The 25,574-nt window shown below is 40.4% G+C and overlaps 2 protein-coding genes across 3 annotated transcripts in view; both read left to right on the forward strand.

Annotated features, from left to right (window-relative positions):
* Positions 1–10,095, forward strand: part of speg (SPEG complex locus) — a 42,708-nt gene extending 32,613 nt beyond the window's left edge. Inside the window, exons 33-44 of the mRNA XM_022761784.1 lie at positions 86–151; positions 605–2,594; positions 2,736–3,323; positions 3,426–3,593; positions 4,944–5,066; positions 6,140–6,304; positions 6,431–7,133; positions 7,274–7,513; positions 7,624–7,847; positions 8,017–8,092; positions 8,325–8,474; positions 8,563–10,095. Coding sequence (XP_022617505.1) covers positions 86–151; positions 605–2,594; positions 2,736–3,323; positions 3,426–3,593; positions 4,944–5,066; positions 6,140–6,304; positions 6,431–7,133; positions 7,274–7,513; positions 7,624–7,847; positions 8,017–8,092; positions 8,325–8,474; positions 8,563–8,800 — 4,731 coding nt within the window. The 3' untranslated portion in view covers positions 8,801–10,095. The remainder of the gene's footprint in view (positions 1–85; positions 152–604; positions 2,595–2,735; positions 3,324–3,425; positions 3,594–4,943; positions 5,067–6,139; positions 6,305–6,430; positions 7,134–7,273; positions 7,514–7,623; positions 7,848–8,016; positions 8,093–8,324; positions 8,475–8,562) is intronic.
* Positions 10,096–11,289: 1,194 nt separating this feature from the next.
* LOC111234050 (carboxy-terminal domain RNA polymerase II polypeptide A small phosphatase 1-like) lies at positions 11,290–24,240 on the forward strand. Of its 2 annotated transcripts, XR_002665637.1 has the most exons (8): positions 11,290–12,125; positions 18,481–18,629; positions 18,859–18,960; positions 19,475–19,531; positions 20,180–20,272; positions 20,518–20,703; positions 21,223–21,808; positions 22,655–24,240. XR_002665637.1 is itself a non-coding variant. In XM_022761962.1 (7 exons), exons 1-7 carry the CDS (start codon positions 12,053–12,055, stop codon positions 21,349–21,351), a joined length of 789 nt encoding a protein of 262 aa, XP_022617683.1. In that variant the 5' UTR covers positions 11,290–12,052; the 3' UTR covers positions 21,352–22,104. The 2 variants fall into 2 exon arrangements, 1 of the variants encoding a protein (XP_022617683.1); XM_022761962.1 differs by lacking the exon at positions 22,655–24,240 and having other exon boundaries at positions 21,223–22,104.
* Positions 24,241–25,574: the final 1,334 nt, after the last annotated feature.

The following is a 25,574-nucleotide window of genomic DNA, read 5'->3' on the forward strand; positions in this document are numbered from 1 at the left end:
CTCAAACTCTTCAGTGTGTCATGGGGTTTCTATTTATATCTCCACTAAGGTTAATAATGACACCCCTCTTTTTTTTGTCCCGCAGTCGCCAACGAACAAGAGCATCAGCACAGCTATGCTAAAACAAGTCTTGTCTAGAAGGCGGTGGCAGGTAAGGCACTGTAGATGACTAATTAGTAAACACGCATTTAATTTGTGAAAATAAGAGACTGAGACACGTAAAGACTCTCAGGGCTGATTCCTCTAGAACTAGATTAAAGTTAAAGGCTTTTTATACCAGAATAAGTCACATTGGATTTCTCAGACATAGTTAAGAATATTCCTTCTTTCACCATGCTCTAAATATAAAATATAATCATACTTTAAATGAAAAGATTTCCTAAAGGAAGATTGGAAATGGTCCAGGATTAAATTAAAGACCTAAATTAAACCTTCAAAGGTGGCAGGACTAACTAATGTGATGCTATCTTCACATATGAAGAGAGGTTGCTGGTCAGATAACCCATATTCATCATATCACAATGATTGAAAACTCTTTTCAGTATGAAATAAAGAATTAAACACCTCTGTTGCCTTTTTTTTTTTTTTTTTTTTTTTTCTTCAGCGTTCCCTTATCAGCTACAAAGCCAAGATGATTATGCGGTCCATCCCAGAGCTCCTGAATGACTCATCCAGCCACGTCTCCATAGCTGTGGCCCGGCATTTAAAAGAAGGCTCCCCACAGCTTTCCTCCTCCTCTGACTCAGATGCAGATGTGGATGAGCTTCCCTTCATTCCCATGCCACTGTCCATGGTCTTTTCTGGTTCCAGGGTCTCCCTTAACGAGATCCCAGGAGACGAAGATGTCACTGGATGGCCCAGTGTGCTTGCAGACGGGACAAGGAAAAATATTGAGTTAGCAAGTGCAAGAGGAGGGGCTGGTAAAGGGTTGAAAGATGAAGAGGAATCCCCAAATGGAGAGAAAGTGGAAAAGACAAAACGAGTTCCCCTTAAAAAAGGATCAAGTGTGGAGTCCGACGAATCAGATACAAGAGCAAGGAGGGCGACCATGAGGAGAGGAAGCTCTGCTGATTCAGCACTGCTTCTCCACATTGACCCAGAGGAGGGAAATGTCAATGAGGCTTCAGAAGCAAGTAACAAGAGCCTGAAAAAGGCTGTTTCTATGGAGCTACCCAATCGCAGCCCAAGCCCCGGGGCAGCGAAGTTAAGCCAGGAGGATTATGCCCTAAAACTGGAACTGATGAGACAGCGGCTGCTCAGGGGAGGAAGCGTGGACAAGAAGATGAGCGGCCTGCGAGGGCCCTTGTTTGAAACACTGGGCATGGAAGATGAGAGGCAGACAAGGTCTCTTGATAGAAATCTGAGGAGATCCAGAGCAGGGCCGTCGACAGTCACCAGAGCAGCGTCTTCTGATAGTCCTGGAGAGGACATGCCAAAGACCAAAGTTTTTCGCAAAAGCGCCTCCTTCAGTCAGGGGGATTCTGAACCCATGCCGCTGCACCGCAGGTTTGGAGCACCATTAGAGATCCCGTCTGTGAGCAATGAGAGCATTGAAGGGAAAAAGCTCCAGGAGGCAACCTCAATGTCGGCACTAACAGAGCTAACAACACCGGAGTCTACATCTACCTCCCCCACAAAGAGGACTTCCTTTGTACTCCCAACACCAGGAGGGGACCAACAGCAAAAGCAGAGCATTGTGAAAGTACACGAGGACATGGATGGAATAACAGAGAAAAGGACCAAAAACCAGTTAGAAGTGGCAGATAAAGTAGAACCCGAGTCTAGATCACCCTCTGTAATTACTCCTATAATTGTGATAGAGGAAGATGATGAAGAAGAAGAAAGGAAGGAAAGTCAGCAGTTACATATTTATGAAAAGGATGTGAAGGGAGAAACACCACAAAATAGTAAACCGTCATCTGCATATGCAAGTGTCATTCAAGCTGTTGCAGGGCCAGTTCAAACATCTGACAAGGCCCAATCCAAAGACCCTTCAGCTACAGCCAAGCCAAGCGGTACGAAGGGCGCAGATACCCCTACGTTACCTGAACATCCAGCAGTATTTGCCAAAGTAGCAACTGTCGACCGATCCCCTGGTTCTGTTTCCACATCATCAAATCCTGATCTTCCTGCCAGCCCCCGCCAGCCTGTGCTCAGATCAGACATCAAAGACATCGACTCAGAAGAGGTCTTTGAAGCCAGGTTCAAGAAACGGGAGTCGTCTTTGACCCGGGGACTCCGAAAACTGACCAGAAATAAATCAGAAGAGAAGTCCCCGGTACTAAACCGGAAGGCGGTCGAGGGGGGTGAAGAGGTTTACAGGCCGGGTCCAAGGGGGGCACCTCTTGAGATGGTATCCAAGGGACTACAGGAGAAATCTAAATCTGTTCAAGATTTAAGAGGAGAAGATAAGGAAACGGGCCTGGGAATAATCGGGAGGTTGTCGTTGCGGAGCAAAAGGTCAGCATCTGTTGATAAGAAGGGTGATAAGCCAAAGGAGGAAAAGCATCAGAATGTGCAGGAATCTGCTGTAAGCAAGAGGGTTTCATGGGCTATTGGTCGCAGTAAGTCCCTGGACACAAAGGAGCTGAACAGCGCAGGGGCACAGAGGCAGCTCGAGGAGAGAGAGCAAAGAAAAGCCGAGGAGTCATCGGTTTCTGCCATGAGACGCAAGTTTGAGTCCAAAGTGGCAGGAATCTCTGCCAAAATCAGGACCCAGTCAGAGGAGAGAAAAGATAAAGATGTTGGGGGAAGTCAGAAAGAGCTGGTGCAAAAGGATCTAAAGAAAGGCACAGATTCCCCTGTCCTGGCAATGCGGCACAAGTTCGAGAACAAAGTGGCAGAAATATCCACAAAGATCCGCAGTCAGTCCGAGGAGAGACAAGGAGATACAGAGGGGAAGAGGACACCCCTGTTTACTCGCCACCGTCATTCCCAGTCGGAGGGGCGTGGGCTCAAAGGAATGGGCATCCCTGAGAATCAGCTTGCAAAACAAACCGGTGCTGGTGCGTCCAAGGAATCGATAGAATCCACGTCTAGCATCCATTCCGAAAAGGCGTCGGAGAGCGACAGGCGATCACGGTGGGACAGGTGGGGTTTGACAAGGGGCAAGAAAGACAAAACGCCTTCCCAACCCGATCTGCCCTCATCCGTCTCCAAGGAGGAGGGTTTGTCAAAAAGCCAGCAGTTTATCCGCTCCGCTTCGGATTTTGCTCCAGTGTTCCACATCAAACTGAGAGACCACATCTTATTGGAGGGGGAACCTGTAACTCTCAGCTGCCTTCCAGCCGGAAGCCCGCATCCAGAAATCACATGGATGAAAGGTGTCGTACTTAAACTGTTTGGCTTTATTTTGGTTTTAATCCAGAAGCTGCTACACAGTTACTTTTTCTTTGTATGTGTGTGTGTGTGTGTGTGTTTTACAGATCGGAAACCGCTGGAGGTGGATGACAGAATCAGCCTGGTCTCCCACCCAGATGGCAGGCAGCTTCTTATGATCATGAAGTCCAGTCGGAGGGACGCTGGAATTTATGAGTGTGTAGCTACCAACCCCATAGCTACCATCACCACCTCCTGTACACTCTCCATAGCGTGTAAGTAGCTTGTTTAGCCTATAGTTAGTTTAGCAGTTCATCTGTTGTTTTATAAAACGGGGCAATGAGAATTGGAAATGGAAAATCTTATTCATTATTTTCAACGCAAGTTCCTCTCTTAGTAGAGGTACATCTGCTCCTTTGTCTTTCATGGGCATACAGTAATTATCTTCATAATGTGATGTATTTTACATAATTGAATCTTAATTGCAGGGAGAATGGTATGAATATTAATACAATTGAAATGAATATTAATGTCAGCAGATTCATTTTACAGTAGATTAACTAAATGGATTTTTTTCACTTCTCTCATATTCATCATGTAATAGGAACAAATGATACTTCCTGCAAATTGGTAGATGTTGCGCTTTTAAAATTGGCTGTGTCAGGTCATATTCAAGACTCCGGTCATGCCTTTGCACAAATAGCGTGTAATGAGAACAACGGAGCTTCGACACGGCCGATGCCGCTCACAAATGCAACACAAATAATAAGACTTTTGAGGCCTCAGTGGAAAATACATTCCTTAGATGTCAGAGGCAGTCGATCACATTTGAACTTTATTTTCTTACAGCTTTGGACATGTAGTTTTACCTATCTCGACCGCTGATGCTATTTGTCTTCCCTTGATAATCTGTTTGCAGTGTGAAAAATATTTCAGACAGCTGATCTTGCCAGAAGCACTGGCTCAACCGTCCGTGCCAGTGCACAGCCTTAATGGGAAATGCATTGTGAGATACAGGAACGGCATGAGCTGTGTCACGTTTGGTTTGGTTTAACAACAAAATTTGAAGCGTTGCCTGGCTCCTTTTTGTACCCTGGGTTTGTCAAAAGGAACATCTTGTCTTTTTTTTCTGACATTTTCATATAAATAAATGATCATACACCATCACCGATTGTAGTAGTTGTAATGTAAACTATACATAATTCATGTTATTCTAAAGAGTGTCTAATAAGACATCAACATCTGGCAGAAAATAGAGGAAAAACTGAACATTAAGCATGAAAAGCTCTGATTAAACATTATCAACAAACAAAACAGATCAGGGTATTGATGATTGAGTGTTGGCCTGTAGGAGTGGCTGTAAAAACAACACCAATTAGCTCTGGGATCAGTAACATTGGAATAAAAAGAAATGTATGAATTTCCACTTTGAATATGTAACATCACCTTTTGTGAAAGCCTGTACAGGGTACAGCTCAGTCTTGCCCACACACGCTCGCACAGAAAGACACAGCTGTGCACACAAGCCACTGAAACCACACAAAAATAGAGCTTTGTACACTGACCTCGTTTGTTCTTTTTCACTCTCCTCCTTTCCCAACCCCCTCTTTTACCTCATTATAAAGGTGTCCCAAAACGGCCGGGGACCCCTGAAGTCCCCCAGACTTATAACAACACAGCCCTGGTGCTCTGGAAGCCAGCAGACACCAAGTCCCCATGCACCTACACACTAGAAAGAAAAACAGAAGGTGAGTGAGTATTGATAAATTCCCTCAGCTCATCCAAATAAATGTCCTAATTTTCTTTTTAAAATAAGCTGTGAAATGTTTTATTTTTACCTGGCCTGTAGGTCATTTGGGTTGTTTTCAAACTACAATCCTTTTATGTAAAAGTCAGTGTGATGTGGTGTAGCCACAGGAGTGAAAATTAAATTAAACTAAAGAATTCAATCTCAAAGGAGGAAGCAGTGTTTGAAAAAGCTTAGACAATATTTGGCTTTTTTACTGTGTGTGTGGAGAACGCTCAGGAAAATAAGTTTTCCAATCCCACAGATGCTACTTAGACAGAGAAAATGAGTCGGTGCACGAAGGAATAGTGACTGTACCAGTGCTGATCTCAAAGCTTTTTGTCATTATGCACGATGAATCATCATTATCTCATAATGTGGTGGATGAAAAATAAAATTGGAGTAGCAGACTCAGAGTTCATGAATATTTATTGACCTTTATTGTCTGATAAATTTATTCTGGCATGTATCGCCTTGTAGCTGCATTCACAATCAGATCTCTGTCAGGCAACACTGATGTAGGTACTCTCAGAGTCGTGCGTCATTACCTGATTTACATTTTAATTCAGGTCTGTTTCATCACGCCTGCATATGAAATAAGATGCTATGACAAATCATTTGTCAGCAGGCAAACTGAGCATTAACTTGTTTTTGTATACAGAACATTTTGAAATTATCATTTGAAGCTTTTGTTTTTTTTCCCATGTGCATCAGTCATTATTAGTGTGACAACACCTCCATCTAGTGTTGCTTATGAGGACTACAAGTCATTTAACATTAAAAGAGAGAACACATGATCAGGGTTTATTTTCAAGCTTCTGTTCACTGTTTACTTTTTTTTTTCTTCAAGACTCATCTTTCTTCTCTGCATAATGTCACTTTACATTAATAAAAATCCAATATGCATATCTTAATATATACTATATCTTAATATAATGTGTGCACAGCATTTGGTTTCTGTGTACACTCCATTCTCTGTCTATAAAGCTCACAGCAACATCACACGTGCTCCTGTCTTTCCCCTCTGCTCTGCAGGAGAATATAAGTGGATGACCGTAGCGACTGGAGTTGTTGATTGCTACTACAATGTCACAAACCTGCCACCAGATGGCACCTTTAGGTTCCGTGTCTCCTGTGTCAATAAGGCCGGACAGGGACCGTACAGCAACTGCTCAGCTCCAGTCCGCCTGGACCCAACAGGTATTTTATACACTGTCAGCCTTTTCTAAGAGGATGTGCCCTGAGTAGATTTTCAAATGAGCATCTGGAGTTTGAGCAGTATTTTGACTGGTTTTATCTAAAACATTTAATTTGACACTTTCCCAGCTGCAGGCGCGTCACCCGCTGTTGCCGTTGTGAAGACCATCCCAACCCCGCCTGAACCGGTTGTCACCTCCTCAGTCACCGTGCCTTCACTCAAAGCGGTCCAGAACAGCGCTCCCAGGATAACTGTCTCCACCATCACCTTCACCTCCACCTCTCCAAAAGATTCAGCCGCCCCTGCTGCGCTCCCACTTCTGACTACGTCCCCATCCAAAATGGTGGTCACGCCCGCCCGTCCGTCCTCTCTGCCATTCAGTCCTACAACAAATCCTTCATCACCGTCTGTGGGTGCGACGCCCGAGGAGGCTCAAAAAATGAGCTCCAATCTTCCCTCTTCACCCACAGTCAAAGCACCTCCACCCTTTGTCCTCCCCAAACCCCAGAGTCCAATAAACGTAGTGACCCCTATGACCCAGACCCCACCCATATCACCCCCACCTCCTCTTGTAACACCACCTTCAAACCCCACAAAACCAGCAGTGGCGTCTGTGCCCATGTATGTCCCCACCACCACTGTCACTGCTCGTGTGGCCCCAACTCCCGTCTCCTTTGCCCCCCAAGTGCTCCAGGCGTCCAGCCTGAGCCCCATCGGTGAAGGGGCCAGTACCCCCACCAGAGTCACCCCATCTGGACACACTATGACCTCCTCCGTTCTACGACAGGGGGTTCCACAGAAACCCTACACTTTCCTGGAAGAGAAAGCAAGGTACTCTGGGAAATATTTATGGATTTTTTGTGACTTACAATGGATTAATTTAACTTAAACCAAATATCAGTGCAAAAAGAAACCTAATGTTGCCAAGCTCTGGCTCATGTTATACATTGTTTTTTTTTGTTTTTTGCCAGGGGTCGATTTGGAGTGATCCGCGAGTGCAGAGAGAACGCAACAGGCAAAATGTACATGGCAAAGATCATTCCCTACAGTCAGGAGAACAAGCAGGAAGTCCTGAAGGAGTATGAGATCCTGAAATCTCTTCACAGTGAAAAGGTCATGGCTCTGCACGAAGCCTACGTCACACCGCGCTACCTGGTGCTGGTGGCGGAGTACTGCACCGGCAAAGAGCTGCTGTACAGCCTCGTGGACAGGTAGGATTCACTCTTTTACACTCTTATGAGTTAAATATCCTTTTTAAAATGACTAAAATCAACGCTCAAAAGTTGCACATCAGTTAAAGCCGTATTTTGGTACACCTAAGGTTCCGCTACTCTGAGGACGACGTGGTGGGTTACCTGGTCCAGATCCTCCAGGGAGTCGAGTACCTCCACAATCGGCGCGTCCTCCACCTCGACCTCAAGCCAGACAACATCATGGTGACCAACCTCAACGCCATCAAGATTGTGGACTTTGGGAGTGCTCAGAGCTTCAACCCTCTCAGCCTCAAACACGGGGACTCAGAAGCAGGAACACTGGAGTACATGGGTGAGGACAAGAACTTTTAATGACTGGTTTGTTGATGTTTACTTGCTGTTATTTTGTGTCTATCTCTTGAGTTTTATTCTTCAAGCTGTCATCGCGCAATGTTTTGCTACACTGATCCATACTTTTCTAACTTTTTTGTTATTCTCACTGTGCACACACATGACCCAAGCTCCTGAGATGGTGAAAGGGGAAGTGGTTGGTCCTCCTGCAGATATTTGGACTATTGGAGTTGTCATCTACATTATGTACGTTGACCAAATTCATTTGTTTCTTTTTATTTCACATCACTGTAATTCATCATCACAGTCATCAGCATTGCATATATGTTGGAAAATTTGAAGTTTAATTAAAGAAAATCATGTTTATTTGTTAACTTTTTAAGAAGTTGTATAACAGTATTTTGTGAAAGTAGGTGACATATTTTACAAATTATGTGAATTTTTCATTTTAATTGTTTTTTTCTGTGTTTACAACCAGGCTTAGTGGTCGACTGCCCTTTGAAGATAAAGACCCTCTAAAAGTCGAATCTAAAATCCTGATGGCGAAGTTTGACCCAGCAAAACTGTACCCAAATGTGTCCCAAAGTGCCTCTGCCTTTCTCAAGAAGATGTTGAGCAGTTACCCATGGTCAGTACCAGCAAAAGTTGGTTTTACACTTCCTTTGAGAAAGAAAAAAAAAAAGTGAAGTTCTGTGTATTTGTATGTGTATTTTCAGGGCCCGTCCTACTACACGAGACTGCTTCACGCACGCCTGGCTGCAGGATTCCTACCTGATGAAGCTGAGGAGACAAACGCTCACCTTCACCTCCAGCAGACTCAAAGAGTTTCTGGTGGAACAACAAAGCTGTCGCACAGAGGGCGCCACAAAGCACAAAGTGCTGCTGCGCACCTACCAGAGCTCGCCCCAGTCCCCGGCGTCTGGGACTGCACCGCATGTTCCCAGCCCAAAGTGAAATGACGGTGGAAATGCTGCACCAGACGTGACTTTGCAGAGTCTGATCTGCACACAGTGAAGCAAAATAACAACTTTTTCCATCTCAAGTCCTCTGTGAATTACCGCTGCATGAAAAATGTCAGCCTGCCAAGTGAGGCACAGGTAAACACACAGGGGACAGGCAGACAGCTGGATATGGCTAAAATATCCAAAGAAAAGACAGTCTGCGTGTTATTTTGGGAGAATTCAACATTCAACACTAATGGGATTCTGAGATGAAACGACAATGCAAAGAGAAACGGAAAGAGAAGCCCGACGTCTGAATTGTTGAAGTTCAGAACTGCTCATAAAGTTTTAATCCACTGAAAGGACACAGGATGTTCTTTGGTTTTCTTTGATTGCACAATTTCTCAGTCATATTGTGAATTTTGAAATTGCACATTATTATTTGGTTTAGATGAACACTGGTCTCCATTCTGCACGATCAGCCACTGCGCAACCTTGTTTATGTCACTAAATTTAGTAGTAGACAACTCATGTGAATGTACCATGATTTAAGCTGCTAATTAATTTTTGCATTTACTTACACATTTTAAAACTCAAAGCCAAAAATATTCTTTTGTTCTTGAAATTGTTTACTTTTTCATGTTAATTTATTTGCATGTGTGTGTGTGTGTGTGTGCGCAAGCATTTTTGATTCACTTCTCGAATTGGCGTCGAGGCAAAAAAATAAAAATAAGGAGTGTCTTTGTGATTGGTGTTAGGATTCACACAGTAAAAATGAACTGTTTTAGGATGAGCTAGGAATTTGTGGTACAACTTCTTGTTCTGTGGTTAATACTGATCTCTAACTGTAATACGACTATGAAAAGCAGTCTGTAATGTAGATAACGTTTTAGTTTGAAAAGTCATGCACACTGGTAAATTACTGTTGTTTCTCAGTATTGCCCATTGGTTGGTCAGTCAGCCCAGTCAGTGCCTGAATCGGATTAACATCCAAAATATTTATCTTGTCAATGCCTCCATTGGTTCTAATTCACAATTGAATTATTTGAACAAAGCAAAAATTTGACTACAATATTTGGACTTTACAAGAACAGACAGATGCATATAGATTCTTAAATACATGCACACATTTATACATGCATACATACAGTACATGCAGTCCTTGTAATAATAGAACGTCTTGTGTATTGCTCTATCACAGTGTTCTTTTTTGTATGAATTTGGACGGTTGAAGATTTGTAAATGTACCAATTTGCGGTGTTTATATGTGGAAAAATTGAAAATGTTTTTATGAGATAGTATGTAATAAACTATTGATACAACTGAGAAAATTAACGTTTCTTCTGAGTGGGACACTGTTTTGGGATAAGCACCTACATTTTGGATTTGCAAGAACCACCGAGAGCTTTGAGAATTCTTCTGTTTTTATAACATGTTTGCAATTAAAATGCATTTATACAGGCCTCGCAGGAGTAAAACAATGAAAGCACCTTTGTATAGTCTTCCATTGTGTGCAAAACTTGGCTGTTGTTTTGCTGAGGTTCCCACGGAACCCTCAAGGACCATTGATAGTGATGCGGTTCAGGAACCTTGACATAAAAGGATACAAGTGAATTGTACTTTGAAATGCCCACATAGTAAAACTGCTTGATCTTAGAGTGTAGTTTTGGACAGTTTGCCTCATCAAGCCCAGGTGTGATTAATAACAATAATAGCCTCATTCCATTCAGGTGTACCTGTTCCAGGAAGCTGCTATTTTGCATGCTGGCTTACTGTCATGGTTTACAGGCACACTTACATGAAACAGTATCAGCATTAGTTAATGTTTTACCCCATGTTTTTCCTATACTCTGTTCAGTCATAATGTCTGTTCCATTGCAAAAAGAGTCTGTTGTCCCACAATGCAATACACAACAAAAATGAATGAGCTGCTCACAGCTGGACAAAGGAATAATTAAGGACAGCTGTAGTAAAAGAAGTATTCAGATCTTTTACTTAACTTATACATCTATGTTAAAATCCTTAGTTACAAGTGAAAAAAGTACATTAGTATTATCTGAAAAATTCTTAATCTTAATAAACAAAATAAGAAGAAGCTAAATCTGTAAAGTAAATGTGGATTAAAAAATAAGTGTGAAATTGTACTTTAGTTCAGTATATATAAAAGTACTATTCCACCACTGTATTTCAAATTAAGTTACACCAGAGTGTAACACAACATTGCCACAGAAAGGAATAAGATGTAACAACTATGCAGAAATGAACATATTATAGTATCTTTCTAATGAAAAATGAAGGGAAAACATTTAGACAAAACTGTACAAGATGTGTTTCAAACTAAGTAGGGGAGTAAAAAAGCAATGTCTACAGCGAGTAGGTAAAAAAGACAGAGACAGCATTTGTGCGACGGTCCCTGGCTGTAGGCAGTTTCAAGGGGACCCAAACTGGGCGTTTCTTTGCGGCTACTCCAACGAAAGGTTTTGCTCTTGAGCAAGTTTTTATCAACAGCGGTCATTACATAATGTCCACTGTAGTGTAAACTCACGTATACATATCTGAAGCTGCCGGTCAAAAAGTAGAGAGAAGTAATTTCCGCCTGCTGTTGAACAGGGCAGTTAGTTTAAGTTCGTGAGTTTAGCTTGCTGTGTGTAGCCTGTGAATAAATAACATCGTTTATTTACTGTTAAACGTCATTTTGCATGGCAAAGCACTGTTCAGATAGCGTAGGGGAAAATATACATCGCTGGCCATGTATATGGGGTAATATATCTTCTGTTGATATCTAAGAATAGTATGTTTGACTAAGTTAATTCCGGTGTAGTTAGCCTGCTAGCTTAGCTAAGTTTTGAGTAACTTTATTTCAGGCTACTTTAAGGGACCATCGTCAAAGTTGTAGGCGTCAGCAGAGGGAGTGTAGCACACGGCCATTCCCTTACTGCGCCACTTTAAGTGAAATGGGAAGCCTTGAAACCTCCATGTTTGTATCTTGAAATTGCGAGCGGAGTTGAGCACCATATTGAATCAAAGTTGCCAACTCCTTGTCAAATGTTTTATAACTTTCATACTTCAAACTTCAGCGGGTATCTGAGCGGACAAATACACCCGGAGTGTAATGGACTTGCTGTAGGCGACTCGTTTTTAGGTTTCCCGGGGCGCTCCAGTTTTGTTTTCGTACAAGTTAAGTTGGTTTCATGCAGCACCGAGTCAGCGAACAATCTCCAACTTTAAAGTGTGAGGTCAGCACTCTGGACCAGACCTGGATGTGATGGACAATCCGTCCTCAGTAATCACCCAAGTCAGCCGGGATGAAGAGGGAAGTAAAGCCGCAGGAGAGAGGGGTAAGTGGCCTTACTTTCGCCCCGCTTTGCTTCTGCACTTATGTCAGAAAAAGTTTTGCAGCTCCGCGGTCACAGCTGAGTCAAAGTTCACGATCAACTCAACTCAGAAACCGCACAGTAATCTGCTTACAGTAACAACACATGACAGTAGGCACGGCTGTGCAGATATAAACACCACTCTTTTAGAGAAGTGAACTCAAAACTTGTTCGAGCACTAAAACTGTCAGTTTTCTATTCTGCATAGTATGGCTGCGGCCCTTTTGGCCTGTGATGAAAGTAAAGGAAATGACGTACCAAGACAGCTATAATATTTTTAATAACAGCAAAACAATATCTTACAGTCACCACAGACCCACTTTAAATCCATACATAATATTAGAGTGGTGTCATTTGGTGATAAGAATAAATAAATGAATACATGCAGCACCATAGCAGCATTTCTTATATATATATATACTTTCAAAAACATCCATAATAATGGCACCAGTATCATAAATATCTCTTGTTACAATGACATTTTCATACTGAGAATGAAAAAATAACTTGTTTAATCTCCTCTATCTTTAGCTCTGTTTTACCACAATGCCTCTCTGTTTCCCTCTTAACTAAACAACTGGCCTGTGAAATTCTGATTTCCGCAATGTAACACTAACTTTATCAGCTCTATGTTCACTAGCACGGATCTATGGCACTGCCACTGTACACAAACCAATGACAAACCACAGAGTGTAAATGCAGGTTACTGAGTAATCAGGAGTTCTGTCAGTCACCGTCCCTGAGAAAATGCTGCCAGCCATCCTCGTGAAGGCCATAATCTAACTTCATTAATGGCGAGTGTCACTTCCAGCCTGCATGCTGTCAAACTGATAGTTAAATTGTGGCTGGAGTTAAAGCCTTTGTTCAGGCAAACTGTACACACAGAGATGCGGTGAGCAGATGATCAGTGGCTGAAATGTCAAGCAGCAGCCTTCTTGTAAATGTGTAGTAGCCTGATCTATTACATAACCCTGTCCCCACACATGTTTATGCATTGCGACACATGGCCGTTGTCTCAAACAGCATGTTTACTCTGCCCAAAGAGATTCGGACGAAGACCACAGCTTGTTAGCTTCATTAAATGAAAACAAAACTTTTAGTTTTGGTTTCATTGTTGTGTCGGGTTGTGTTTTAGAGGATGTCCACAGTTCTGGTTTAGTGGTAGCCACTGAATTCAGACATATCCCTCTACGTTTGAACATGAGAATCTAAACTATGGTTTCACATTATTAAATGTGGACTGAATGGCTGTTAAAACACCTGAGAAAAGTTTCTGGTGAGCAAGAGTACTTTGTCAGTTAAAGCACACTTACTGTTGTTTTGTGCACCTCTAGGACGGACCTAAAAGTGGGGTCAAAGGCCAGGAAAGGTAGAGAAACACTGAGCTAGTGATGGTCACTGTTTTTACAGATTTTTATTTAGACTGATCCACCTGACCTCCAGTTGGTGGACAGACTCCATACACTTATAGATTGGGGTCAGAGTGTATGTGTTTTTGAGATCTGGATATTATATTATATTTCTTTTTTGGTGTTATTTTCTCAGGGTTATAAATGAATAATAAATAAAATGCAGAATATACTTGGGGGGACATTAAAATGCGAATCTAAGACGTTGTTCTCTTGCATTTTCTTATTGACCCATGAATAACAGCGCGTCTGTAATCTATAAATATGAACTATGAATAATTATTGCTTCTGTAACCAGATCTAACACCATGCTGGTGCAGTCTCATATATCAGTTTGTCAATCAAGCAGGCGGATATCATCATTTTATGAAGTATCACATGCAGCCTGCGTGATCACAAACTTGTAAAGCTGCACGAAGTTGCAGCTTGTTGCACATTTTATTTATCGGTTTGTTTTAATATGGCGTCTCTTTTAACTGGAGCAGGTCAGGTTCACTTTTACGTCACTAACCAGTGTGAAAGCTTCATTAGTCTGTGTTTTATTGGAGAGATTTATTGTCACATTAAAGTGTAGGAGCTGTTTTACAGGCTTTTCGTTTCAAAGAATTAAACACTTTAAAATGGTTAAGTGTCTCTGATTAAGGCAAATTTTAAATAATTGTCAGCCTAGTCAACACCACCATCAGTCACACTGGGGTCAAGAGATGTGTCTTAATAAAACTGATTTTGAAAACTTTGGGAGTAAATCAGACAGGTAGGGAAGCTTTGTGGAGAACCACTCCTTTTTGTTATGGGTTGGTTTTCCTTATGTTTTGAATCATAGCAGCTACAGGAATCAGCCAAATCTGCAGCCTAACTAAAGCTCAGGAGTGAGGGAGACATAAATGACCTAGAAGAGGAGTGGAAGCGCCGATTACAGGAAACCATTGACACCGTCACACTTTAAAATGGATCCCAGGCTGATAAAATGAACTGATAAGGCAAAGCATCTCATCATGAGTACATCATGGTCACTGATGTGATAAAATGCAGTCTGAATTATTCACTTTCGGTAAAGTTATGGGACAGGAGATAACATTCTGAGAGTAGGAGGTTGTGTCTAATTCACAGGTGATGTTTTGGTCCATTTAGAGCCACATTTCCTCATCTGTTATTTATAATTTGTTTCCTCAGCTTTTACTTGTGTCAGTGGTATGGCAACAAACGTTCTAATTCATGATTACCTACGGTTTGTTTCTGCCTGCCTGGCTGGCGACACACTGATAGTATTTCTCACTCCTGGTGGTCGCCTGTTTATTTGTGTTGTAGCTTAAGTGTTAATGTCGGCGTAGTCAAAATGAATAGCAGCGTTGAATATGTTTTCACCTCAAGCTGATGGAAGGTCTGAAGACTTTTCCAGAGACTTCCCACAGTAATACACATAAAACGATTGTTCTTTTTTTGTTTGAAGCCAGATGTGTTTTTTAGCACAATGTTCAAAACAACTTACAGTATATTACTCCAGATTGAATGGTAGTTTTAAAATCATCATTATTTGTTGAATTGAAACACTATTTCTTTGTAGCATTTGTACATTATACCTTTTTTTATTTACTTGTGTCAGTTTGTCTTCAGCTGAAGGAGATGAGATGATAGTAAGGATCCATTTGATCCTTTTCAAACACCAAATCTGACATTTGTACTGAGGAGGGGCGCGGTGGTTTTCACTGTGTGCCACAATGTAGTGTTAAATGTCGTAAAATGCACCATGGCCTGTGTTAGAAATGTCAAAACAAACTACAAAACTAGAGGAAATGTTTTTTTCATAATCGATTCAGTCAAGCATAAATACCAAATATTATCTGGTTCTAGCCTCTCAAATGTGATGATTTGTTAAAATCACACAAATAAATGAATAACTCATTAATAATTGATTAATCTGCTGATTATATCCTCAATGATTTGATAACGAAAACAGTTGTAAACAATAAATTGCCCTAAAACGTGCAGACCAAATCCCTCCTCAAATCTCTGTGAGTAAAATGTGTATGTCAGATTTTTCTATGGCTCTCTTCACTGTCTAAGTCATCTGGATTAGAAACCTATTTTAAGAAGAATGACACACTAGTCTGAACATTGTTTTGGCTGCAAAGGAATGAAACACGTGGAAAGTACCCACTGAATAATGGAAGCGTAAATACAACACAAACTTTTGAAGAGAAAATCAAAACACTTTATTAGGGTGACATTCAGGGTTGTCATGTTTAATGATCAGTCAGGGGATATTTTTTTTAGCCACAATGCCTGCAGTATGTTCCCTCCTTGTCATCCTCATAATGGCCCTTTTTATAAATTAATGCATGCTCTGTGTTGTTCGGACAGCACCCACTTAGCAATTTCTTCTGGTGAAAGGCCTGTGATTAAAGGCATGAATATTGATATGAATAGATACTGAGGGATCAAATAAGGACATGTGATTGAAGCCTGGAAATTTATAAGGGCATATGACTAGGGAATGGGAGTGAAAACCTAAGGAGCTCAATGAATAAGAACATGAGGGAGTAAATAAAGTCACAGGAGACTAAGTAAGACCACCTAAACTTTGGATTTATTAAGATCTTTTCTTCTCGTGATTGGTTTAGTCTGAAGTTTTGTGGAAAGTAGGGTGCGTTTTCTGGCACAGATTGGGACTATTTCTCCTCATTTAAGCTTTGCAATCATTCACATTAGTAAAATGAAAAATAAAAAGTCATCTTGATGTCACGATTGCTCAAAGAAGGACAGCATTCGAATACATGAGTAAAAATGTAAACCTGTCTTGACATGAATTCAGCCCAGTATAAAGAAGAAGCTGCGTCATAGTATCACAATCTTGCTCCTGCTGCACTACAACATGATGGCAAGTAGCTTCCTCCACTGATACCCGTCTGTTTCCTCTTCCTGTTTTGGCCTGAGCGCGGCAGAGGCCAGCGGAGGGTCAGACGGGGTTTGAATCCACAAATGGAGTAGGAGGGAATGGCAGAGAGGGAATGAAAGAGGCGTGAGAGATGGACAACAGAGGTTTGTGTGTTGGTAAAACAGTCACGTCCGGACAGACAGAGAGAGCGAGTATGGTGCATGAAGAGACACAAACAAAGTCCAGTGAGAGACAGAAAAGTGTGGAGGAGTGTTGATCAGAGATTAATGGGACATGGAGAAGAACTTAATGGTGATTTGACTTGACAAACATTCGTGAGAGCAGAAATAATCTGAGTGACTGAGATAAACTTTGCTTGAAGGAGATAAAGAACTGCAATTTTTTTATTTATTTATCTTAAGGCAAAAAAAAAGGCATGTTTAGCTGCAAAGCTCTTGATAACTGATTGAGTTCTTCCCCTCAGAAGTTATGAGGTCAACCATTCCCCCTGCTGACCTTTCATGATGACGTCATGAAGATGAAGTCATAAATGAATGACAAAAATAACGACACACATTTTAAAAATTGTATTTAGACGGTGCAGTTTACATAATTTACATATAAAATATAATACAAACCAAATGTGTCAAATGTATTCAGTTCTATTTTTTTCCATTTTAATTTACGCATATTTACCATAATACTAGATTATATAAATGATTATAGTAGAACAAGATGGCATCTTCAGATGCCTGTTTTTCTATCCCACAGATACTCAGTTTACATATACTAGTATATATACTATACTATACTTTATACTAGTTTATATACGACTGAGGAAAGCAGAAAATATTCACCTTTGAGAGGCTGGAATAAGAGAATTGAGGATTTTCTCGTTCCTAAAATAATGACTTTAAACAATTAACAGATTTTCTGATAGTCATCTCATCGTTAGCTGGATTACAGTGGTGCCGACTGGTTTTTCCTCGTGCATATTTTCCCCACACTGTAAGGAATGAGGTTAACGTGCTGATCTGTACAGGTGCACACTTCCTCCCCTGTCACAACCACAGTTCCTTTGTTCACCATTTGCCAAGTTTCTCTGGTTCATCATCTGTTCGGCAGCTGGAGCTTTTGTTCTGTTGTTAAAGCGAAAAAAACGATGAGCACCTGAGGGTAAAAAAATCTAAGTGCGCTGCTTTGTATCTTACTTTTTTATGCTTCTGCTTTTACTGCTTTTAAATGTAACACTGTTGGTTTGTTATTATCATTGTTAAAACAAGACATGCATACACAATACAAAGTAAAACGGGTTTTTAAAAAAACACATTAAAGCCTCAAATCCAACAGCAAGAAGACAAAGGACTAAAGCATGTTGGGATACATGCATTATACTGTTGTTCTGACCACATCAGAAAGTTCATGTATTTACAAATGAATATATGACTATTTATGAATGGTCATATGACATTTGCCCACGTCTGACTGGCATAGTACATTCCATAATAAACTCATGATGTGCTCATGTTGCCTTTCATTGCGCCTGCTTGGCCTGCACCACTCTTTAAGTGTAGTGAAAAAGTGCTGAATATTTATTTGTGGCAGTTCAGGCTGTTTGCTGCTGACATCGGAGGCGATTGTGCAAGAGCTCCTGGCAGGCACGTGTGTCTCTAGCATGGTTTGTCCACATGCAGAAAATATGAGGAAAGCTTTTTTACTGTTTTTAGACACTCATTGACAAGATGAATCTTCAGTTATGTGGCAATAAAACAAACATCATTACAGTTTCATTTTTCTGTTTTGGTTGTTTCTTCTGTTTCTTTTTCAGGCTGAAATCTGAGTCTCTATAGCTGCTCTTACTTTGTTTGCTTGTACTTTGTTTTTTCTTCATTTTGCAGTTTTACTTCATTAACTAGATAGAACAGAAGAATATTAGCAATTCATCACAGTTTCTCTTGTGGCAATTTTGCTTGATTTGAATGACGAAAGTCTTTGAAAATAACCTTGGTGACCTCGTCCCCCTCTTTGTCTGCAGGTTCTTCTCCCTCTCTGTCCTCCAAGAAGCCCAGGAGCAGGGGCCTCTTCTCCAGCCTCTTCTGCTGCCTGTGTCGGGACCAGCCTGAACCCCCACCAGTCAACAACAACGCCCCTCTGCTGGTCGAAGAGAACGGAACCGTCTCCAAGGTGTGTTTGCCTCTGTCTCACTGAGAGCATTTATTTGTGGTTGCATTTTTTTTTTGTCGTGTTTTGACAGCAATGGAGATGCTGATAAAATCTGTGCCAGAGATGTCAGGGTAAAAGATGTATTTCAACTGGCATTTAAGAATCAATTTATTGTTTTTTCATGCTGCTCAAAGCGTTTTGAATTTCTCTGTGCATGTTCAGGTAAATATCATTTTGTGGTATTTTTTAGATCCAGGTGAAGCCACTGCTTCCTCCAGCGAAGTCAAAAGACTCTGGAAAGATCTGCGTGGTTATAGATCTGGACGAGACGTTAGTTCACAGCTCGTTTAAGGTAAGACGGGTTAAGAAAACAATACTGTTGCATTAACTACGAGCAGCTGTGTCCACATCCGGGATTGGTAGTGTGTTCATGAATTTCTTCGATGACGCAGGGACTTTAAAATATGATTTGGGCTTTTTTAAGAACAAAACGGCTTTACAGCACATATTTGTCCCCTGTGATCACATTCCATCATGAGATAGTTATGTTTATTCATAAGAATCACTCTGTAAGATCTATGTTTTGCCCTACCTTGTTGTTATTGGCTCTGACAGTCACATTTCTGTCATTGCCAAATCTAAACTAGCTGGTTCTTAATCCCAAATAAACACTGTCTCTCCTCCATGTACACACACTCTGCAAACACACGGTCTCTTCCTGCAACTGTCCTGTAATAATCCCACAGTCAGTGCTATTTAGATAAGGTTATAGAGAATGTTGTGTTTTGTGCTTTCTCTCCAGTGATTGTATCTGAAAATATCTTGTTTATTTAAACCATCTTTTTTTTTGTGTGTGCGTCCGACAGCCTGTGAACAATGCAGATTTCATCATTCCTGTGGAAATAGATGGAACAGTACACCAGGTAATGTCATCATCACACTCCCGCTTGATAAACCTGGCAGAAAATATTCATATTGTAACCCGCTGTCATCTGTGGCTCGCCGTCCTTGTGGTTGTGTGATAGCACTGCTCTTGAGTTTAAATTGCCGAGTGTAGAGGGTGCAGTCGGCATTTAAGGGATTTGAAGATATGGCTGCTTGGAGATGGATGACATACAGTGGGTCTGGGCCTGATTCAAGTAATCCAGGATAGGTTTGTTCAGACAAGCAAAGCCTATTCCGGATGACTTGGTTCAGGAACGCTGCCCTCAGCCGCCGACGCCGCAGAGAGAAAAAAAAAATGGAGGAACTTCAAGAAAACAAGTCTTGTGTTTTACTTTTGGAGCCAGATGTTTGTGTGTTAGTGATCTACATGAGTATCTTTTATATTTAGTTTCCTTTGCAATTGCAGTGTGTGGAATTTGCATATTTGACCCATTTGCAAAACAGGTCTGCTAGATCCATATTGCACAGAAAACCTTCACATTGTCCAATCATTATGTGCATATGTTATATTGAATACCAGAAGAAAATGTCATGGGTCCTCAGGCAGTTAAGATTTGTAGAAACTTGTTTTATTTTGAAATGTACGCTGTGTAGAAGCCTGGTTTGAAGATTACCATGTGTTCCAGGTGTATGTCCTGAAGCGGCCCCACGTCGATGAGTTCCTGAAGAGGATGGGGGAACTGTTTGAGTGTGTCCTGTTCACTGCCAGTTTAGCCAAGGTAAGACACTTCATAGCTCGTTGCCCAATAAACCAGTGCACTGAATCGAATACTGTGTTTTATACATACTGTTTATACATGCTTATATAATATGTTTTGTACATCACATTCATGTCATACTGTATACACAATATACTGTATGTTCGTTGCTAAAATTAAGTTTATACTCTTGTATGAAAACAATGTCAAAATGTATTATCTTTGAGGTGCACAAGCTTCAATACTTTTTTTTTTTTTTGCTGCAGTATGCAGACCCAGTCTCTGATCTCCTGGACAAGTGGGGTGCTTTCCGCTGTCGCCTCTTCCGGGAGTCCTGCGTCTTCCACAGAGGAAATTATGTTAAGGACCTGAGTCGCCTGGGTCGTGACCTCAACAAGGTCATCATCGTGGACAACTCCCCGGCCTCCTACATCTTCCACCCCGACAACGCAGTGAGTGTCACTGGACACAGCACCTGAGTCATGATGATGACAATGGTGTCCTTGGGGTTGGGCGGCAAGATATTCGCTATACTGGACTTTCCTACTTTTGCCATTCTGGTGTAGTCATGCAGTGTTGATGATAAAAACAAATAACAGGGCACATTTCCCAGATGACAGTGGTTAAGTTAGAGTAAATAAAAGGGGTAGTTAACTTTACTTTCTTCTTTGTTCTCCAGGCTGTTCTGTTTTGTTCATTTTATTTTTTGCTCTCTTATTATCTTGTGTAATTCAGGGGAAAAGGCAGTATGTCACAATATCCATTTAGTTGTGAAAAAGTCATGTTAGTGTCTGTAACAGTTTGAAAGTGAAAATATGACTTTAAGCCATTCTCATTTATTTCAGAAATAATTCTTTCAGAAATCTGACTGTGATTGGAACATCAAAACTGTACAACAAGATCCACATTAGTTAAAAAAAGGATGAATGTGGTTATGTTGTAGGTTGCTGATGATTTTCGCTTTTGTCCAGGTGCCTGTGGCCTCGTGGTTCGACGACATGTCCGACACCGAGCTGCTGGACCTCATCCCATTCTTCGAGAGGCTGAGCAAAGTGGACAACGTCTACTCAGTCCTCAAGCACCAGGGGGCCGCAAGCTAACAGTGTTCGTCTTTTCATCTCAGCTCTGAACAAAGCGGCGTACTGAACGGAAATAAACACACCAGCGAGGCTCCATCACCAGCTCCAGCTATCACTGCCCACCAGAACACAGACTGCTTCACAGCTGACAGAGCCTTCACCTTCCCAGTATCAAACCAAGATTATGTTTGGGAGTTTTTCAGTGACTTCGATGGCGTCATCACTGCCACCTTCTGGTCAAACAGAAAACTGCCTGAAAATTACCTTGCAATTCTCCCCCCATGAACCAGCTCATGTGAGTGAATGCATGAAAGGATGAATGAATGTTTAAGGACATTTCTGCAGTGTCACTGAACTTGCAGTACATTTAACAAAACAGATGTCTGCAGCCATGAATCCAATGGACACAGACTGGGTACCGGACATAGACTTCTCTCATGGACTCGGCAGTTTGACCCTGCAAACCGAAGCAGGTTTGGTAAGCAGGAATTAAGTGGAAAGGAATTTTTGGAAATGTTTATGTGCAAATAAACTTGATCAGTTTTGTCAGTGAAAGAGCAGAAAGTGAACACATACTGTAGATGTCTTTTAAATATTTTGGAATAGCATTACCTTTGTCACACACCTTAATCTTGTCAATTATCACACTATTTGTCTGCAGTCGAAAGCGTGATCCTCGGGTGTGATTTTAGAGGTTTTAGAACAAAATGATCAGGTATTTTTGAATAATCATGACAGTGTTATGGATGAATCTGATTTAATTAAAAAAAAAAAGGTTTCATTAAAAACCATCTGGGATTGTACTGTCAAATATAATCAGGAGTTGTTAAATACATTAATAACTAAATGATTGGACAGCACTTTAAAGTCTAGTCTAGAGTACAGTCCTCGCTTTCACTGCAGTTTAGAAATTGGTTTTAGCACGATTTGAATACTAAACATAGTTTGAAAACTGAATAATAAATGGGGATTATTATTTTGGATTTTGGATTTACTAGTATTAAATAAAACTAGTGGAAAAAATCAATAATGTGTAAATAATAATGTCCTCTTACAGCAGGAGGCAATACAAATTTTTGATGCATAGAAACATTACTCAGTGGGAAAATCAATCATTCTAAACTAAATGTTTCAGCACTGAAACAAAGTGACTGCAGTATTTTCTTTTTTCTCCAAAATTCAGACACTAATATGAATATCAAACCATCCGCCCCTGACAGTGAAAGAGCAGCTGCTATGCTTATCGGTTGTGGATTTCCAAAGGCGGTGCAAAGATTGATGGACAGCCAAAATGCATTGTGTATCTCCACCTGTGTGTTGATAGATGCCATGACCAGTTGATGCCAGAGACGAGAGGACCAGGATCGACTTCTAAAAGCGGGTCATTTGTCATGCTACATCAGAACAGAGGCTCCGTTGGTGTATGATTGGTCTTGTTACTTGTTTTAAAGCCACACTCAAAACTTGAATATCTCACAGCATTCACAGACTGTATTTGAATGGGTAAAGAAAGTTGCAAAAAAGTTAGTTTGGCTTGTCAGTTTTGGTCTCATAAGCTTAAAAGTACAACTTTTTTTTTTCTTTTCAATTAAGCGGTACACATACGCTGGAAACAATTTCAGGACTTTGTAATAAAATGTGTGTCGAGGGAGGTTAGTCTAGGATATGTGAGGTGTTGTGCCTGGTGAGCTGGCACACCTTTGCAAACAAAAAGTGGTTTAATTCGGTCCAGATTTAAAGGAGAAATCCATCCCGAAACACTTTCAACACCGTCAATAAACAGCTATTGGTGATTTTTCTTGCACCTCTGGGTCCTTTGTTATTTGGCTGGTGGTCATATTCTGTTGGATAGACATCACGTAATGTTAATGGGAGTTAAATGATGATGTGTTGTAGTGTGATTTGAGGGTGGAGTTTTCCTTTAAAATCTCAATTATAACAGATGTGGAGTTATACATTGAGTCTGTGCTGCTTTTTTTCGTTTTATTTTTTAAGCTCTATGTGGCGATGTTAGTTGGTCGGTTTCTTGAGCTGGTCTGTTTTAAGGAGCGGCCTGGTCTCTAGCAGGAGTCTCCGACTCTTGTTATGTCCTTCATATGCGTTGACAATACCATGTGTTGACACTGATGAATGAAAATGGTGGATTTGACTAAGAGCCTCAATAGCAGCGTTGATGCTTGATGTGACTTTACCTAGATGGAACAAGGATGACAATTAAGTCCACCATATTAAGAGCTATTACATTATTTTTCTATGTTTAACAAATTATTGTCAATCAAATTAGCCTTTTTCTTTTCTAAATAATTACTGATTTTAATTCTTCTCTTTGCCCAGCAGTTGTCCTCTGATACAACATTGACAGGTTGTTTTCCAGAGGGGAAACACTGTTGTGGCCGTTTTCATGCAAGACGTGATTGGTTACCTCATATATTAATAGGTAGGATATGGATCAGAAACACCAGCAACTGACTAAAAGATTAGTATCTTACTGTTGTAGGCACATAACAGGGTAATTTGTGTGTTTCATGTAAGCCATCATCACATGTCTCAATTAGATTTAATGCTGATACTGTTGTTTCTGTTTTTGGAATTCATTGGCAAAAAGGAGTATTTATAGGGATGTTAAGTCATTTGATTACATACAGAACAAGTGTTGTGTCACTACAGGGCCCATTCGCTGATACTGTACTTCTTACACATTCAGTAGATATGTATATTTTGTTTTGCACAATAATAAAGCAAACAAATTTCATTAATATATGGAATATTCATGTTACTGTACTCATGATTCAATAGATGTAACCTAATTTTTGACCTTTGTTGTTTTATCATACCAAATTATATATGGACTGTGTAATAATGCCATTTTTTCCATAAATGCTAAATGAAAGATGGTCCATGTGCTGTTTTATTGAGCATTTCCTCATTTCTAAAAAAAAAAAAACAGAACAGAAAAGTAGCGTGTGCAGATCCTTAGGCCTGGGGATTGGATTTGTCAAAATCAGATGGTAATGCTTAAAATGATGAGACTTGCATCAATGGGTTGATTAATCAATTAATCCATAGACTGAAAGATAATCAGCCTAGATTTTGATAGTTGGTTAACTGTTTGGAGAAACTGTAAATGGTCTACACTGTGATTTAAAAGAAAATGAATGAAAATAATAATTATTAGAATAATTAATTGCAGCCTTTATATTGGACTATTGTTTGTTTGTTTTTTATGTTGGAGCAACATTATCATTTTTTTTTTTAAATTTCATTTATTTATTGACAACTGGCAGCATGACATAACACTGTGTAGCATTAATTTCCAACAATTAGCTGTGGACTAACCACCTGTTAGCAAACTAGTTACGCAGCTAGCAGGCACAGAGCAACATTAGCATGTTGGTCGCCTGACGAATGTAAGTAAAATATTTACTCTATCTGTATCTGTCTCTTAAAACGTCAAGTCATGAGCTATGTAACGTTTTGTTTTTTATGGTTATAGTTACATGACTACGACAAGCACAAACTGGGGCTAGCTAGTCGCTTGCAAGTAGCTAACTTTTTTGATGGCGAGCGGGTCAAGTATACAGTAGAAATACAGTGTAGTTCAATTTTCTACTGAAGTATTACCATTATATACTACTTTATACGTTTACCATCAAACTATATAAAGTACTTTAGTTAAATTAGTTTCAGCTCAACCAAATACAACAGTAAAATGTTTAAGTGTCGGTTGAAATGAATCAATAATGGAATATGTAACAATATACCCCTCATGGGGATGACTTTTGTCTGAGTACTTTTACTGTTGATACTTAAAGTACATTTTGCTGATGAAACTAATGTACTTTTACATCAGAACCCCAAGATACTCAGTTTACAATGATGTAAGACTGAGAAAAGCAGCACATCCTTACTTTTGGAGGAGCTGCAACCAGAGAATTTTAGGCATTTTTACTGAAAAAAGGCCTGAAAGGATAACGTGGTTATTAAAATAATCTGCAATTAATTTTCTGTTAATGTGCTAATTGAGTAATGGACTACCACATTACCTCTGGGTGAGAGCTAGGCAGGACAGAGTCTCTTTATGACTATTATGCAAAAGTCCCATAGTTTATTCAGGGTTGGAGATGTATGGATACTGTAAAATCTGAACACCTTGTTCAGGATTTTTGAGTGTTCCAGTGCATTTTTATGGAGTCATCCTTAGTCACAAAACATTAAAAAAAAATATTTGACTCTATGGAATTAAC

The sequence above is a fragment of the Seriola dumerili genome, unplaced genomic scaffold, assembly GCF_002260705.1.
Source record: "Seriola dumerili isolate Sdu_G_001 unplaced genomic scaffold, Sdu_1.0 BDQW01000019.1, whole genome shotgun sequence".
NCBI classification, from domain to species: Eukaryota; Metazoa; Chordata; class Actinopteri; order Carangiformes; family Carangidae; genus Seriola; species Seriola dumerili.

What these genes read in the sequence shown, in the direction of transcription:
- LOC111234050 (XM_022761962.1), top strand. Translation starts at nt 12,053, where the DNA reads ATGGACAATCCGTCCTCAGTAATCACCCAAGTCAGCCGGGATGAAGAG. An exon ending in TAAAGCCGCAGGAGAGAGGG is followed by an intron (nt 12,126 to 18,480) that starts GTAAGTGGCCTT and finishes CTTTGTCTGCAG; the next exon opens with GTTCTTCTCCCTCTCTGTCC. An exon ending in TCACTGCCAGTTTAGCCAAG is followed by an intron (nt 20,273 to 20,517) that starts GTAAGACACTTC and finishes TTTTTGCTGCAG; the next exon opens with TATGCAGACCCAGTCTCTGA.